Genomic DNA, 16,318 nt, shown 5'->3' with positions numbered 1-16,318 from the left:
TCCCCTTACCTCAGTCCTTAAGTTCATACAGGGCACCCCAGAGGTGGTGGGTAGGTATCGGAGGAGGGAGTCAAGAAGCTGGAACTCCAGGCTTAACTCTGCCACCGTGCAACTCTCGTGAGTTTATTCAGCATGTGTTTAATGTCTGCCGTGTGCTAGGCTCTGCCACTGGGGACACGAGCAGTGGTAGCCGTAAGTGGCTGGCGGGAGGTTTTAGCCCTCTCACAGTGGCCATCAGCACCCCATCTCCAAGCCACTTCAGGCTGATGGTGTGACAGCTTAATCTGTGGAAGGAAAAAACTAAGTAAAGGCTATAATTTACAGTCGGGATAATAGGCCAACCGTTAGGAAATCTATGTAAAAATAGTGTGGTGGTTATGCAAACTCAGCTTCAAGACGCAGTCTCAGCTGCCATGCATCCACCGCTGCTCGCTCCTTTCTAAATAGTCAGCTGACCCTAAACTTCTTCCAAATAGGAATTCTGGAGCTGCCCCAGGATGGAGGGGGTGAGCAAAACAGACTTGGTGGCCTCAGTCTTGCTCCTGGAGCGGAGCATCAAGCAATCAGGCGCTCACGACCCAACACAATGAGTACCTTCATGGGGGAAGCCCGGGGATGGTGGGAGCACAGCAGTCCCCTGACCCAACTGGAGGTCAGGCGAGGCTTCCTTTGAAAACCATATCATAGATGATTCACATGTGCTAAGGAATTACATGAAGTGCCCACCAAGCCAAGACCTGAAGTATGAGGTGGAGTGAGGCAGTTTGGCCCAGCGGCAGAAAAGAATTTCAGGCAGAAGGAATGGCAAGAACCCAGGGCTGTTGAGAACATGGCTAGTTTGGGGAACTGATTGGTCTGGAGGGTAAGTCGGCTTCCTGCTCAAATTAGTATGGAAGAGGCCTTGAAGACCTCCTAGTGTCTGCTGTCCACCTCCCAGCTAATGACCAGGCCGGGCAGCATTTCTTTCTGCCTTTTCCCAGCCTCTTACATACAGATCCTGGCTCTTCCTCCCTGAGAGGAAGCTGGGGACCCAGGAATCTGCATGACTTGACAGCCCATGGAGGCCCTGGTGTGATCCCAGACTTGGCAACCACCAGAGTGGTGCAACCTTACCCTGGATGTTGCAGAAAGTAGAGACCCACAGCCCAGCTAGCGTGGCTCAATTGGTTGAGCGTCAACCTATGAACCAGGAGGTCAAGGTTTGATTCCTGGTCAGGGCATATGCCCAGGTTGCAGGCTCGATCCCCAGTGTGGGGAGTGCAGGAGGCAGCCGATCTGTGATTCTCTCTCATCATTGATGTTTCTATCTCTCTCCCTTTCTTTTCCTCTCTGAAATCAATAAAAATATATTTAAAAAAGAAAAAAAGAAAAGAAAGTAGAGATATGGAGAGGACCGAAGCATGCCTGAGGCCACACAGAGAGCTTGGTCTCCTAACCGTTTGGGCGGAGAGTTCCCTTCACTAAAGTAACCTCTACCTATAGGCTCTTTCCCACACTCTCTTTCTTGTTTGCTGGGTGGGGTGCCTTGCTCTGATAGTTCTGCCCAGGTGGGGGCGCAGCATCCTTGAGCTGAGCTCAGCCTGGCAACTGGGCCTGAAAGGGCTTGGAGAGTTGGGGACAAGGAGGGTGGGAGGAGACTGGAGGGATTGGGCACCTAGGGCAGGGTGGAAGGAGGGGCTAAGGAAACAGGCTTTCTGATATGCCCTCCACCATTCAGGCAGCCATGGTGGGAGGGGTAGAGAAGCTCTAATTAAGCCCAGTTTCTAATTAAGCCCAGCCCTGTGTCTCCTCGATCCCCATTAGCTCCCCATGGTGTCCCCAAGGCATTTTAAGCTGCCACCCTGCTGAGGACGCTGGGACCGCTGCCAGGGCTTGCCAAGCCTGAAGAGCTTAGGCCCGTGAGGGGCAAAAAAATCAACCCATAATTCCCCTCCCGTCCGTGGCAGTTTCTAAGTCCTCCAGTCTCCTCAGAAGCACAGGGGAGCCTCCTGCCCACCATGTCAACCTCTGGGGTGCTGAGTGGAAACTAGATTGGCTCCCATGCAGCCTTGTCCCCAGCACCCACTTTTTGCCTCCAAAATGCCAGGCTGGGGCACCGGGAGCAGGGCTGGTATTGGCTTTGGCTGCAGCCCCGAGACTCAGGAATGTTCTTTCAGAATCCTGAGCCTAGCACAGAGTCTTCAGGAAGCAGCAATTACCATTTTAGGTTAAGACAGCCCTGGTTTGTTAACCCTTGTGGTGCTGGATGCCAAACCCTCTTCCTCCTCCTCTCTTTCCCCCTCCATATGCCATGCTCCAAGTTCTCGGCAGAGTGAGCAACCCCTACTTGTCACCTCCTCCCTCCCTCTTTCCACCAGGCACCCAGAGTTCAGAGAGGTGGAGCATCCCTTTTAAGGTCACACAGCCAAGGAAGCAGCCTCTGCCCCCTGGAGACTCAACTACAGCCCTTCCTCTGCCACTACCACCTTGGCAATCTCCCCAGGCCACATTCACACATGCAGAGTTTAATTAACTTTATTGATATTCAAAAATTAGGAGAATGACTAAAGGTAATTACTCATTAAAAATCATGAAACTGACACAGCAGGCCCTGGCACACCGGCAGGTGCTGCCCCTCCTACACCATTTTCCTCCTACTTGTGGCAGGATCTTCTGGGCACTGCTCACAGGTTGGGAGTATGACCAGTGGCCCCTGACACCCCTCCCGGCTGGGAACAATTAGCCCGGCAGCTTTGGGGTGGGGGTGGGGGAAGGTGTGGAATAGGGGACTGCATTTATCAGGTTGAGCCAGGCCCAGAGACATCTTTCCCTGCCCCCTCCACCTCCTGATTCTGGGCTGTTCCTGGCCGTATCCCAGGGTCTGCAGACCTAGGCCTCTGTGTGAGCAAAGCTCTAAAGGCCCTTCTTGAGGCCACGAGGCTGCGGATGCACCGCCTGGGCCGCAAAGGCTCACAGCCCCTTCAGCCTTCTCTTGACAGCCGCCGCCAGGAGCCCAGAGGTGGCCCAATACACTGCCTCCCGATGAGACGACTTAGTAGTCCACCCCCTGGGACCTCACACCTGCTGGGAGGGAAGAGGGTGCCAGGGCAAGCCCAGGCGCAAGCCCTCTCGCCTCAGCCTGGGCACTGCCGGGCTGCCTCCTCTTCTCCCTTGAAGAGGGAAAATAAAGATCTTCCCTTACCCCACATATCCCTTGGGCGGGTGGCCCCACGGGTGTTAGGAAGGTCTGGATGGGTCAGGGAGGGACATTGGCCGGCGATACACAGACCCTCAGCCATAGAGTGGACACTCACCCCTCACCCCCAGGAGGGCTCCCTGGACTCCTGGCCACACCAGCCATCCTCCTGGAGACCCGCAGGCAATCTCACCCCAGCCCTGCAGAGAGCTCCCTGGCAGAGGCTGCACTGCACACTAGCATTCTTACACACTCCTCACACCTGCTCACAGCTGAGCTCTCACCCAACATCCAGACCCCTGAAGCACAGACGCCCTTGGACCCTCTACTCCAGATACACTGGGCCTCGATTACATTGATTACATTCACACTCAAACCGACACACCCACACACCAGGCTCCAGACTACACGCAGGGGAGGAGGCACACGCCGGCCCTGTGCCCCAGGAGAGCTGTCCATCGGAAGTCCGGCTGGACCCCAAGACAGGTCTTAGCTCCTGGGATAGCTGGGCTAGGATGTTGGCTTCCCCTCCCTGCCTGTCCCAGATGGTATGGGGTTTAAGGGGCTACAAACCCCTTAATATGAACACACACGTTCTGAATTCTGGGCACCAAGTATGAACCCTGCGAGGTCAGCTAGGGGGTGGGGTGAGGACATCGGCCCAATGCGACGGCTGGATGCAGCTGGAGCCAGAGGCTCAGAGAAGGACTTCTGTGCCCTGGGGCCGCAGAGTGAAGAGAACTGCCATCCCGGGGCTCACTCTGACCCCGGCCCCGCTGCCCTGACCTCAAAAAGGCTTGGAAAGATTGAGCACGGAGGTTTAGAAGTGTCTACATTCTCCTTCGTTCGCACTGGGTTCTACAAACCACACTGCGAAAGGCAGCAGGTCCCAACTTCAAGCAAGGTCCCAGCCCTCCCAGATGCACTGCAAGAAAGACCTGGGCGGAGGTAGCTTTGGTGAGTGCTTCTTTAAGCCCAGGCAGCAGGTCCCCTGTAGGCTCGGAAACCTTTCCTCCCAAAGGCACAGAACCCCCAACCTCTCCCCAACACCCCCTTACTGCCCACTCCAAGGCCAAGCTTCCCTCAACCCCGGACAGATGAAGTTGGAGATGGGACTGCACTGCTAGCGGGGGGCTTGAGGCGGTAGGGTGGGTGGCAGGTCTTCTCCGACGAGTCTCCCCACATAGGGTGGGAGGGAGCTGAGAGGAGGGCTGGCCTGGAAGGAGGAAGAGCTCTGGACGTGTGTGTGTGTGTGTGTGTGTGTGTGTGTGTGTGTGTGTGACCATCGCGCGCGCGCGCGCGGAAAAGACCTGGGGAGGACAAAGTATCTATCCCAGGACCTCAGCCGCTGCAGCCTAGGGCCGAGCGCGGAGCCGGTTGCGGGGCCCAGAGCCGCCGACTTTCCCCGGAATCGTACACGAGGTTCCGACTCCGGCATGGCAGCGGCAAGACCGAGGGAAGTGAGCGACGTCCCAACTCCGGGTCCGGCCGCCATCCCGCCCCGTCCCTCCGCCACGGGGGCGCGAGGGCCTCTGGAACCCGCGGCAAAGTCGAGCGAAGTTTGGAGGGCGGCAGGAAAGGCGGGACCGCGGCCGCCGGCAGGACCGTCCAGCCTCACCGCCCTGTGGCCTCCCTCCCTGGAGCGTGGCGAGGTAGCGCGCGGGTGAGCGCGAGAGTGTGTGCGGGGTGGGGGTGGCGTGATGAATTGCAGCAGAGAAATCCCATTAGATCCGGGAAGATGATTAAAGGCGAGGTCTCGGCCGGGCGCGAATGGCGGGAGCCGCGGCAGCTTCCCGCCCGCGGAGCCCGCGCCCCGCCCGGTTCGGCCGGTGCGGGGGCAGCGCAGCCGGCGGAACAGCCAGATGCGCGGAGCAGGGCGCCGGACAGCCCTCCCTTCCCACCCCGGGACCTGTCCTCGTCCCCGTCCTGCGGCCGGACGCCAGGGTCCCTTACCGTGAGCCAGAAGCGCCAGCAGCGAGGGCAGGAGCAGCAGGGCTGCCGGGAGCATGATGTTGGTTGTAGCCGCGCCCGGGTCCGGGCCGCGGCGGGAGGGCGGGGGGCTCGCTGGGGCGCGGGCGCGGGGCACAGAGCAGGGTCCGGCGGGAGAGGGAGCGGGGCCGCCGCCGTCGCTGCCGCCGCCAGCGCCTGACAGAATCAGCACCACGGCCAGCGCCTGGCGTCGGCGCCGGGGATCGCGGAGCGGGCCTGGGGGCGGGGGCGCGGGAGGAGCGGCTTACCGTAAAGTCTCAAGCAAAGGCGCAGAAGACCCAGCGGCGGGAGCACCGGGCACCGCTGCCTCCAGCTCCGGGGAAGCGCGGCCCTGCTCATGTGGGCACACGGCCCCGCCCTTCCGCGCTGCCCACGCCCAGCCAAGCCCAGTCACCCTTGCCCTCCTTAGCAGCCTGCCGAAGAGATGGGGTTCTAACTGGATTCTCCATGAGCGAGCATCCTCTTCCCCACGCTCCCCACCCCCTCCTGGTACCTGAGGGCGCCAAGGGCGACCTGGGAAGAAGACGGCGAGTGAGGCAGCCGGCGAGGCCCGCAGGCCCTTGTGACAGCTCAGTCCTGGGCCGATAATGAAGATGGCTTTGAACGTACAAGGGACAATAAATTATTACTTTGCGCTCAATAAATGCCAGGGCTCCAGGCAGCTGCATCAGCAGCAAACTGTGCTCACAGAAAAGCTTAATTATCCTGATATTATAGTTAAAAGCCAGTGGTACTTGTGTCCTGGGAAGACAGTCTTCATTTGGCAGGAGGCAACCTGGGCCAACCTGTGGGGCGCTGAAGCTAGTGTCCCGGGTCCCCAATGCAGCCCTGGATCTCCAGGACCCTGCCTTGACAACTCCCCACCCCCACAGGGTCAGAGCAGATGCGTTCCAGCCCGTGAGAGCGGAACCTTTGTGCCTATCCCTGCCCAGGTTCCTAGGGCTATTTGACATAAGGACTTGGAGGCGCAGAAGGGTAGCCAGAACACTGCGCCATTCAAGGGCATGGAGAAATAAGCTTCCAGGGCTGAGGAGCCCCCGGGAGTCACCAAACAGCAAAGAGGACAATCACAGTGGTGCCATCCCAGGGGCTGATGTGTAGACCCTGGGGATTTCGGCGCCACGGACGGGCTCACTTGAAGAGCCTCAGTGGATACAGTGTGACAGGATCCTGTGACTAGTGTTATTATCGTTCCCTGCAGAGGAAGAGGAGGGCGGAACTCACCGTGCTCCCTAGGGAACACGGCTTTCTGTTTAGTTCTTTTCAACTGCACTAGGCTCCTCCCTACTCCGGACCCCAGTCATTGTCCAGCGCCCTTCCTGACCTCATCCTGGAAGCAGGTGGCAAGACTTCTGCTCTTAAGGCTCATTCCTCAGAGTCTTCTGGTCCTTAGCCCATCCACAGTCTTCCAGTTCTGCTCATCAGATCCTCTCTGGATCCTCTTTCTGTACCTCAACTGCTGTAAAGAATCCCAGGCAGCAGGCAGGTGGTGTGGAATTATCTGAGGGAGCCACTGGGAGAGGGTTTCTGCACAGTTGTTTCAAGAAGCTGTGAAAAAAGGGCAGTAGCAGAAGGGTGGCAGAAGGGGGGACTTGACAAAAGGATTGGTGGTAAGGAGAGGAAGCCAGGAAAGAAGAATGTGCAGAGAGGGAGAAAGGGCTACCAACAGAAGAGGGAGGTGGGAGGTTCTGTGGCTGAGGGGAGTTTGGGGAGATACTGGCAAGTGGCATGAGATTCCTCTTTCTTCCTTAAAGGGATTCTCGAACTCCTCCTTGATTCCTGGGCCCCTCTGGACTAAGCAGCTTGCGCAGACGAGGGTGAGTCATGACCCAGTGATGAACCTTGTATGCCAGGATGATTCATATGGATTTGGAGGCTGGTGGCAGGCTTGTCTCCTGGCAGCTGGGCTCCTTGACGGGCTGGGCACTCACAAGAAGAAGGGTGAGAGGAGTCACCCAGGAACTTGGCACATCAGCCTCCTCATTGCCCCAAGAAAGAAAAGCTTTTAGGAGGGGGTTCAATGGAGACTACAAGTCCCAGAATGCAGCACTCTGCCCTGAGCTCAGAGGATGGGTTTGTACTGCATAATGGGAAGAATAATGCACCTGGGCTGTCCCTTCCCCCTAAAGGTGGTCAATGTGGTTTCCATGGAATGGATTCCCAGTTAGGTTGAGGCAGAGCCTGGGTCAAAGTGGGAAGCAGTAGAGTTTATGTCAAGCACCCTGTCTAGGGCGCTGCAAAGGGTCCATTGTGCCCAGATCTCAGCATCACCCACAAATTGAGGACAATAGATGCCCTAGGGGGACATTCAACTGTATGCTGCAGGCTTATTGTGTACTCAAGTCATATACACATTTGCAAGTGGCAGCCTGGGGAGACTTGCAAGTCTCCCTTCACTGGTCTTATTTCTCGCATTCTCTCTGTGTCTCAGACCTGGCTCTTTGCCCCCAGAGGAGCCTGGGTTTCCCTTGGTTATGTGATTGCTTGCTGAATTTCCTGTCTTCTCTACTAATTGTCAAATCTGTGAAGGCACAGAGCATGTCTGTTTTCTCTACTACCAACCTAGCCCACCACCCAGCACATAGTAGATGCTTAATAAATATTTATGAATGATGGCATGGGTGGGGTGTCTAAAGCCCAAGGCAAGTCATTGGTGCCAATGAGTGTTGTGAGATAATGGCGAAGGAGACAATTGCTTCTTTTAAAAATGTATATATTTTTATTGATTTTTAGAGAGAGGAAGAGAAAGGGAGCGAGAGATACATCAACGACAGAGAAACATTGATCAGCTGCCTCTGGCATGTCCCCTACTGGGGATTGAGCCCGAAACTCGGGAATTGAACCGGTGACTCTTGGTGCATGGGTGGACGCTCAACTACTGAGCCACACTGGCTAGGCAGACAATTGCTTCTATGAATATAAGAAGAGGTCATTGAAAGCTTTAAACAGGAGAAAGGTGGACTGCTGTGACTGATTTGGCTCAGTGGATAGAGCGTCGGGCCTGCGGACTGAAAGGTCCCAGGTTCCATTCTGGTCAAGGGCATGTACTTTGGTTGCGGGCACAACCCCAGTGGGAGGCGTGCGGGAGGCGGCTGATCGATGTTTCTCTCTCATTGATGTTTCTAACTCTCTATCTCTCTCCCTTCCTCTCTGTAAAAAATTAATAAAAAAAAATATTTTTTTTAAAAGAAGAAAGGTGGACTAAAATGAAGTCTTAGATATGTTTTAGGTTCCCATCAGTGGAGAGGAAGAGGGAAGACATCCAAAGTTGAGGGAGTGTCTTATGCAAAGCAAAATCGTGGAAAATGCAAGATAGTCTGGGGTCAGTGAGAAGACCTGTTTGAGTGGAGCAGGGAGTCCCTGCAGGGTTGGAGGAGGAAGGGAGGGAGTAGGCTGGGGTCAGGATTTGTGGTTACCTGAGATGCGTGGCACCCTTGTTGGCTACGCTGAAGGGGTTACCCTATCATAACGATATTTGTACCGAATCAAGGGAGTCTGGAAGTATTAAGGTAAGTTTTCAAGCACTATGGCAAGTGGTGTGGACTGAGGGGTTCACTGCTGACTCAGAAAGTGTGTGTGTGTGTGTGTGTGAGTGTGTGTGTGTGTGAGTGTGTGTGTGAGTGTGAGTGTGTGTGTGAGTGTGTGTGTGAGTGTGTGTGAGTGTGTGTGTGTGAGTGTGTGTGTGAGTGTGTGAGTGTGTGTGAGTGTGTGAGTGTGTGTGTGAGTGTGTGTGTGTGAGTGTGTGTGTGTGTGTATGAGTGTGTGTGTGTGTGTGTGTGTGTGTGAGAGAGAGAGAGAGAGAGAGAGAGTCCCAATGGCTGTGTTAGGACTGAGAGCCAGAGAGAGGGAAGTAGGGGCTCTCTCACTCCAGGGATCCTCACAGCCTCAGCCCAGACAGTGTCAGACATCCAGCCCATAACCCTGGAGAAGCCAGCCCCACTTTCCCATTTTGGGATCACGGGCACATTGGTAACTGATTTTAAACTCTCTCTCTGAGTGAGAGGAGAAAAACATTAGTCTTTTCTAAGATTTCAAAGCAGAGCTATATCTTCTGTGGAGCCAGGGGGCTTTCGGGGTTTCAGGGAAGGAGGGGCCAGGGGCTGCTTCACTCCAGAGACCCTCAGGGCACAGAGCTGCCTGCTCACCTCAGTCCACTCCTGCAGCATCTGGAACAGTCTGGGATGCCGTGGCTCTGGCCAGGTTCCTGGAGTACCCAAAGTCAAGCCTGAATTTAGGGGTGAGAGGAGGGCCCTGCCCTGGTAACCGGGGGGGGGGGGGGGGGTTCCTGCGCCCTGGCTCCTGAGCATTTGCTCTCGCTCCGGGAGCAGGACCAGGTCAGCTGTGGCAGAGCCCAGAGTCGATGGAGACAGCAGGAGAAAGTGGTTTGAGCTGCTTCCCATCTCCAAACCGAGGCCGCCAGCCTGCCCACCACCCCCAACCAAGGCCTTTGATCCTCCTCAGCTTCATCAATGTTTAATGCCACCAGCTGGGCAGGAATGAGGCACTGGTGGAGGAGCAGAGAGACTGCGGATAGGACTTCAGGTCCACGATGTTGGCTAGATTATTTTCACGCAGGAGCCCTGGGATGGTGGGTGGAGGCCTTCCCCCTCCACGTGACAGGAGAAGAAGTCCCAGGGTTCAAGTTTGTGGCACTAATAAAGGAAACTCTGAAAACCCATCAAGGGGTTGAAAAATAAAACAAATAATCAATTGTGGAAGCCCAGTCCCCAGTTTGATTGAAGGAGAAAGATGAAAGTTAAATGACAATCAAATGCAAATACAGCTCAACAAACACCACAGCAATTACCAGGCGCAGGAACCACATGGTGCTTGCAGGCGGCAGGGGCTGGCAGTTTGGAAGCCTGCGCCTGTGCTGAGGTGATGGAAGTGGGGCCATTTTAACGGACAGTTAAATGGAAAAAACCAACCCCAAACCACTTTGCATCTACTTTGCATACACAGCTAATGAGTGGGGAGCTGGAGTGCTGGCATCCAGAGGGAGGTCACGCCACCTTCTGTGGCTGCCTCTGCGTCATTTCAGAACTGAAGAGGACCCGAGTGCCTGGGGGGTGAGGCCAGAGGGGGCTCTTGGATCAGAGGACCTTGAAAGCTTCACACCAGTTTCATTGGATTCTTCATACCAGCTGGTGCTGAAGGGATGAGGGTTGAAGTTAAAGGGAGCCTGTGGGTTCCTCTGGGAAAGGGCTCAAGGTGCTGGCCTTTCAATAGCCCAAAGGCCCGGTGAGAGCAGCCTTCTCCTTTAGATTTGCATAATTATTTGCATTTCATTTGAATGCTATTAATTTGCTGTCAGGCTAGGTTGGCTCGGTGTAGAAAAAGAGAACAGCTGGCCTTCTCCCTCCCCTCTGTGCCCCGAGGCTCACCCTGAGCAGAGCCCTCCCTAACTTGGGGGGCATGAGGCCTCCATTTCTACCACCCACTCAGTGTTCCCTGGCACTTGGAGAGTTTCTTGGTGAAGCCAGCTCCTAAAAGCCAAGGCTGCCTGGGTAGTGGGGCCACCTGCAGAGTTATACAGAAGGAAGAGGGAAGGATCCCCCACAGTTGGTTGCTTTCACCCTTCCCAGAGGAGCCATGGGAGGATGCTGGCAGCCTTCTCCCCAAGCAATCAGGCAGCTTGGCTTGGAAAGTGTCCAAAGATAATAACCCAGAGAGGGCGGGAACAAAGACAGGTGATAATCCCAGAGAAATATAGAGGGCTCTTGAAATAAAATTCTCTGAACTCAATATTTCCAGTGCTTGAACTTACATAAAATACATTTGTCCAGAGGCATTGGGTTTATGGTGGCGTGGCTCGGGGGCCGGGGACCTGGTAAGCAGGATGACAGCCATGCGGTGGGAACTGGGTCATCAGGTGGGGTGAGCTCCTGAGAAAGGGGGAGGAGGCCCCAGGTGCACCATGTGGGTTGCCCCTGGCAGATGGGACTCAAGGGGCTACAGTGAGCTGGGGTGGGGGTGGAAAGAGCAAAGCTCGCCAGGCTGCTCAAAGGCATCTTAATTCCTTCCTATGTGGATCCAGCAAGGATGCTCCACTGATTTCTTGCCTGAGGTGGCCTGACCTGCAATCTTGGCCAGTAGATCTGAGAATATTTATGCATAGGACAAGCAAGGAGGAGGTGCCAGTGACCAAAAAGCTGGTCTCCTTTTGTCATGAAGAGCCCTTCCACCTTACAGAATCCCAAGGCCAACTTCACCAAACTCTGGGGACTAGGGCAGGATGGGAAGGCATGAACAAATATCCCCACCAGATTGACCTCATTCCTCTGCCCATGATGGTACTCACTCTGAGTCAAGCTGTGGCTGGGGCAAAAGACAAGATTAGGGGGTTGCTTTGAATAATGTGAGAGGGTAATTGAGTTTTCCCTTGAGCAAACCCAGGCATGAAGCTTTGGGATTGCATAAAGGATGGACTCGTAGCTGGCTCATATTTTACAGAAGGGCTTTAAGTATTTCCTTTTTAAAAAGATTGTCACATACATTTAAAGCAGATTCATAAAAATTTAGTATGTTCTCCATTTTCTTTTTTACAATTTCAGCCCTGAATCTAGTGGGCTGTTCCTGACTTTTAAAAATGAACAATGGCACCATTTATTATTTACTGTTACTAGACATGGAGCTGGGGGAGGTAACCACATCCTCACAGTAGCTAGTTACTGATAAAACCAAGATATAAAACCAAGGCAGAGCAGAAAGACCCAGGTGCCAGTGGCTCTTTGCAGGAGCAGAGGTGGGAGGGATCTCAGGTGCCCTGGACCTCTGGCCTCTGCTCTGGGTTCACCTCCAGGCGGCCTGTGCCTCCATGTTCTCCTCTGGTGCCAGTCCATGGAGGACGGGCTGCTTAGGAAAGGCAGTGCAGGCATAGATACTTATTAAATGTTTTATTAGAAAAATACATAAGTATTCACTGTGCTACGTGCTGGGGATACACAGGTGAGTGCAAGCAGCCACTGCCCCTATCTATTCATAGCTCAAGGTCTAGAATGGGAGACCTCCGACAACCACTTGGCTAAGTGCAAACTTGCAATATAGCTGGCGATCAGGAGAGGTTCCCAAGGCTGTGGAGTCCTGCACTGGGGATTTGACTAGTCAGGGAAGGCTTCCTGGAGGAGGCAGTGATTGAGTAGGAAGTCAAAAGATGAGTATGAGTTATGTGATTGAAGAGGGAAGGGAAGTGCATTCCATGTAGAGAGAACGGTATGTACCAAGTCCTGTGGTAGGCAGGACCTAGAGATAGTGTGGCCGGATCTCAGAGAACGAGGTGTGGGGTGGGATGCAGCTAGAGAGGTGGGCAGACGTATAGCTCTAAAGCTTAGGAGCTGTGCATGATCTCTAGGCTCCCCACCTGCCCATCTGTCCATCCGTTGATCTGTCCATGCATTCACTCATCCTTCACCTGACCACCTACCCAGTTCATTCATCACCCTCTCATTTGTTTACTGAATGAGGGAATATTATTGAGCATTCAGTGTGTGCCAGGACCTGAGTGTGGCACTGGAGAGGCAGAGTCCTTGAGGAGCTCCCAGGCCAGGGAGGGGAGCTAGAGTAGTATAGCATGTCAATCTCAACAAGGTACTCACACAGGGCGATGAAAGCCCTGGAGGCCAAGTGTCTCCCATGGTTCAAACTTCCTCAGCCAAGGCGACATCATCTCTTCTGGGGCATCTTCCAGCCACACAGCTCCTGCTGGCATCCAATCTCATTCTTTTCTGCTATAAAAGTAGCCCACTTCTTACAGCCCCAAAGTGGGGAGTGTTTCTGGTATTTCTTTATATTTACGCTTCTTTGGGGTCTCAGGAGCATCTGAGTCCCAGGAGAACACAGGGCAATTCGTCTAGGTCTCCTTCAGATATCAGAATCCAGCTCCAGACATTTTCTTTTCTGGGCATGAAAGTAGGACAGAAATTCCAAATGTCCCTCAATTCCCCAGTCATGCATCCCCCCTCTCCACTCCTCCTTGAACTACTTGTCCTCTGCTTGTGACATCACAATGGTCTCTATGGCAACCAAACATGAGGTCACCAACCCTTAAAGCAATAGAATCTGCATGGCTTGGAGGAAAGAGGGAGAATGTAAAATGGGGGCCCAAGAAAGAAACCATATGCTACCGTGTATGGGGGTGGCTACCCAAGACCTATGGGATCGAGGAGAACTCTAATTTTAGCCCATCTTCAAAGAAAGGTAAAAATAGCCTCGTGGTCTTGTCTTTCACTGAAAAGCTAAGTTGACACTGAACCCCTTTAAGACTGCCCATGAAGGGAGAACTTCCTATAATTTTTGTCTTTTAAAAAATATGTTTTTATTAATTTTTAGAGAGAGGAAGGGAAAGGTATGGAGAGATAGAAACATCGATGAGAGAGGAACATCATTGGTTAGCTGCCTCCTGCACAGCCCCTACTGGGGATTGAGCCTGCAACCTGGGCATGTGCCCTGACCGGAAATGGAACCTGGGACCTCTTGGTTCCTGGGCTGACACTCAACCACTGAGCCACACTGGTCAGGTGGAACTTCCTATGATTTGACTTAGATGAGCCATAGAGATTGATGGGATCTGCTGAACAGCTTCCTGGGATCACTGACTTGGCCCCATGTACCAGTGGGAAGGGGAGGTAGAAGCGTGGTTCTGGTCTCAGCCCAGCAGAAAGACAGGCCAAGATCTGGCCCATGCTTGAGCCTTGATTTCCCCATCAGAGAAGGAGTGAGGGTGTGAAGGGGCTGCAGTGGTTCTCAACCTTGGCTGCTCATTAGAATCACCTGGGAATCTTTTTAAAATCCTGATTTCTGGGCCACATCCTCTGGAAATTCTGTTTCTTTGTTACTAATGTTGTGGCCTCCCCCCATAATCAAGAAACAGAATTTCCGGAGGATGAGGCCCAGAAATCAGGATTTAAAAAAGATTCCCAGGTAATTCTAATGTGCAGCCAAGGTTGAGAACCACTGGGCTAAGGAGTCCTTTTCCTGACTTAAGATAAGAAACAGATTGGCTTAATGCTGTTGGGCTTGCCATACATCTTCTGTGAATCCGCAAGGGAAATTGCTGTGAGTGGAGAAGGGTGGAGCTGGGCTCCTGCAGGTGTTCTTGGATAGGGCTGGCTCCTCTGAGGCCATGCTGGCGGTTTGTAAGAGCAAGCTTGGTCTGTTGGAAAGGCAGACTGCTCATCGAGAGGCTGAGGGGTATCCTGAACATTACCCAGGTTTCAAATTCAGGCCTGGGTTTAAGTCACCTCAGCCTTAAGCTTGCCTTAGGCAAGTTTCTGAGCCCCTCTGGGCTTCCGCTTCTTTACCTGTGAAAGGAAAATGGTGCAACTTACCTTTCAGAGAAGTTTTCAGTAAAACAACCTGTAGGAGGGCTTGGCATATAGTAGGTGCTCAATAAATGCTTGTTATATTCCTTTTCAATCCTCTCCATCCTTAGCCTTGGGCTTTGCATATTATTTGTGCTTCATTAATGCTTGTGACTGTAAGTGCTGTGAGAGAAGTAGGGGCGATATAGGGGATACAGTTTAGAGCCAGGGAAGTCAGTGGACCTGAGTCCAAATCCTGGTCCTTACTAGTTGTACCTCTTTGTGCCTCAGTTTCCTTACTAGTGGCATGGAAGATCATGATAGTATTGTACTTAAAGTGTTGCTTAGCCCTAACCGGTTTGGCTCAGTGGGTAGAACGTCAGCCTGCAGACTGAAGGGTCCCGGGTTCGATTCCGGTCAAGGGCATGTACCTTGGTTGCGGGCACATCCCCAGTAGGCGCGGGGGGGGGGGGGGGCGCAGGAGGCAACTGATTGATGTTTCTCTCTCATCGATGTTTCTAACTCTCTACCCCCTCCCTCCTTTCTGTAAAAAATCAAATATATTTTTTAAAAAAGGGTTGCTAAAGGCTAAATGAGGCAAGTAGAGAGCACAGCTCAGCACATGCTCAGTGCACAGAGGATGGTGGCGAATGTGCTCTTGAGTAGGGCTATTTCCGCACATGCCGAAGAGTTTCTGTCCTTTATCAGCTTTAAGGAAATGTGAGTTAATCTGTGGGATGTCCAGAACTGGAGAGTGGGTGAGGCGCACAGGATGGCAGCCCTCCCCTCCCCCAGGAAGGGGTCGTCACTCCTCCGGATTCCCTCAGCGTGGATGCCAGCAGTGCTGCCCAGCTCATGCCCGTCACAGGGGCTGGGTCTCCCGCTGGGCTGGTGTGCGTTGAAGTCAGGCCTGGCTGTGTCTCATTCATCTGTGAAACCCCTGCTAATGCCTGGCACATGGCCGAGGCTCAGCAGCAGGTAAGGTGAACCAAATCAGATGATATCTTAATCATCATATATTGGCCGGCATGTATTCTGCACATACCTCACGCCAGGCTCTGTTCTAAGTACTTTGCATGTTGTTGATCCTCACAACAACCTATGAGGTAGATATCATGATCTATTTTTGTTTATTTTATTATTTTTAAAAAAATCCTCATCTGAGGACATGCTTAGAGAGGAAGGGGGATGTGTTCCGACTGGGGATTGAACCCCAAACCCAGGTATCTATGTGCCCTGACTGGGAATGGAACCGGCAACCTTTCGGTGCACAGGACTACGCTCAATCCACTGAAACACTCTGGCCAGGCTCATTATCCATTAAAAACAAATTGTTTTTTTTTAATTGATTTCAGAGAGGAAGGGAGAGGGAGAGAGAGATAGAAACATCAATGCTGAGAGAGAATCATTGATTGGCTGCCTCCTGCACGCCCCGCACTGGGGGATTGAGCCTGCAACCAGGGCATGTGACCTGACTGGGAATCGAACCGTGACTTCCTGGTCCATGGGTCGACTCTCCACCACTGAGCCATGGTGGCCTGGCTCATTATTTATTTTTAAAAGGAGGGAACAGAGAGACGAAGTGGCTTGCCCAAGGTCACACAGCTAGTAAGCAATAGCGTGGCTGGGATTTGAACCTAGGCTACCTGGCTCTAGAACCTGTGCTTTAACTCCCATGTTAGCCCCAGACTCATGGGCGCTGTCCATCCATTTTGCCACATCTGCCACCACGAATTTCCTCTGTCAGGTCTGCCTCCTGCCCTCTCTCCTTCCAGCTGAGCCTGGACTTAATGCAGCCCAAAGAATGGAAATTCTTCTCCGACCTGCCTCAGCCACCCGCCTCCCTCTCTGCTGA

General features: G+C 53.4%; 1 protein-coding gene and 1 long non-coding RNA gene across 5 annotated transcripts in view; one reads left to right on the top strand and one right to left on the bottom strand.

Annotated features, from left to right (window-relative positions):
• Positions 1 to 5,183, bottom strand: part of SEZ6 (seizure related 6 homolog) — a gene marked incomplete at both ends in the record, with an annotated part of 45,761 nt that extends 40,578 nt beyond the window's left edge. For all 4 annotated transcript variants that reach the window (XM_081110542.1, XM_081110543.1, XM_081110544.1 and 1 more), the window contains one exon: positions 5,129 to 5,183. In XM_081110542.1, coding sequence (XP_080966668.1) covers positions 5,129 to 5,183 — 55 coding nt within the window. The remainder of the gene's footprint in view (positions 1 to 5,128) is intronic.
• On the top strand, positions 4,977 to 16,230 carry LOC308532878. Its single transcript, XR_013997012.1, has 3 exons — positions 4,977 to 5,129; positions 6,919 to 6,981; positions 16,211 to 16,230. It is a non-coding gene; the product is annotated as an uncharacterized lncRNA (long non-coding RNA).
• The last annotated feature ends 88 nt before the right edge of the window (positions 16,231 to 16,318 follow it).

The sequence above is a fragment of the Myotis nattereri genome (assembly GCF_964212035.1).
Source record: "Myotis nattereri genome assembly, chromosome: 16".
Taxonomy (NCBI): domain Eukaryota; kingdom Metazoa; phylum Chordata; class Mammalia; order Chiroptera; family Vespertilionidae; genus Myotis; species Myotis nattereri.
Note: the sequence above shows the minus strand (reverse complement) of the source record. Positions and strands in the feature narration are given on the sequence as shown.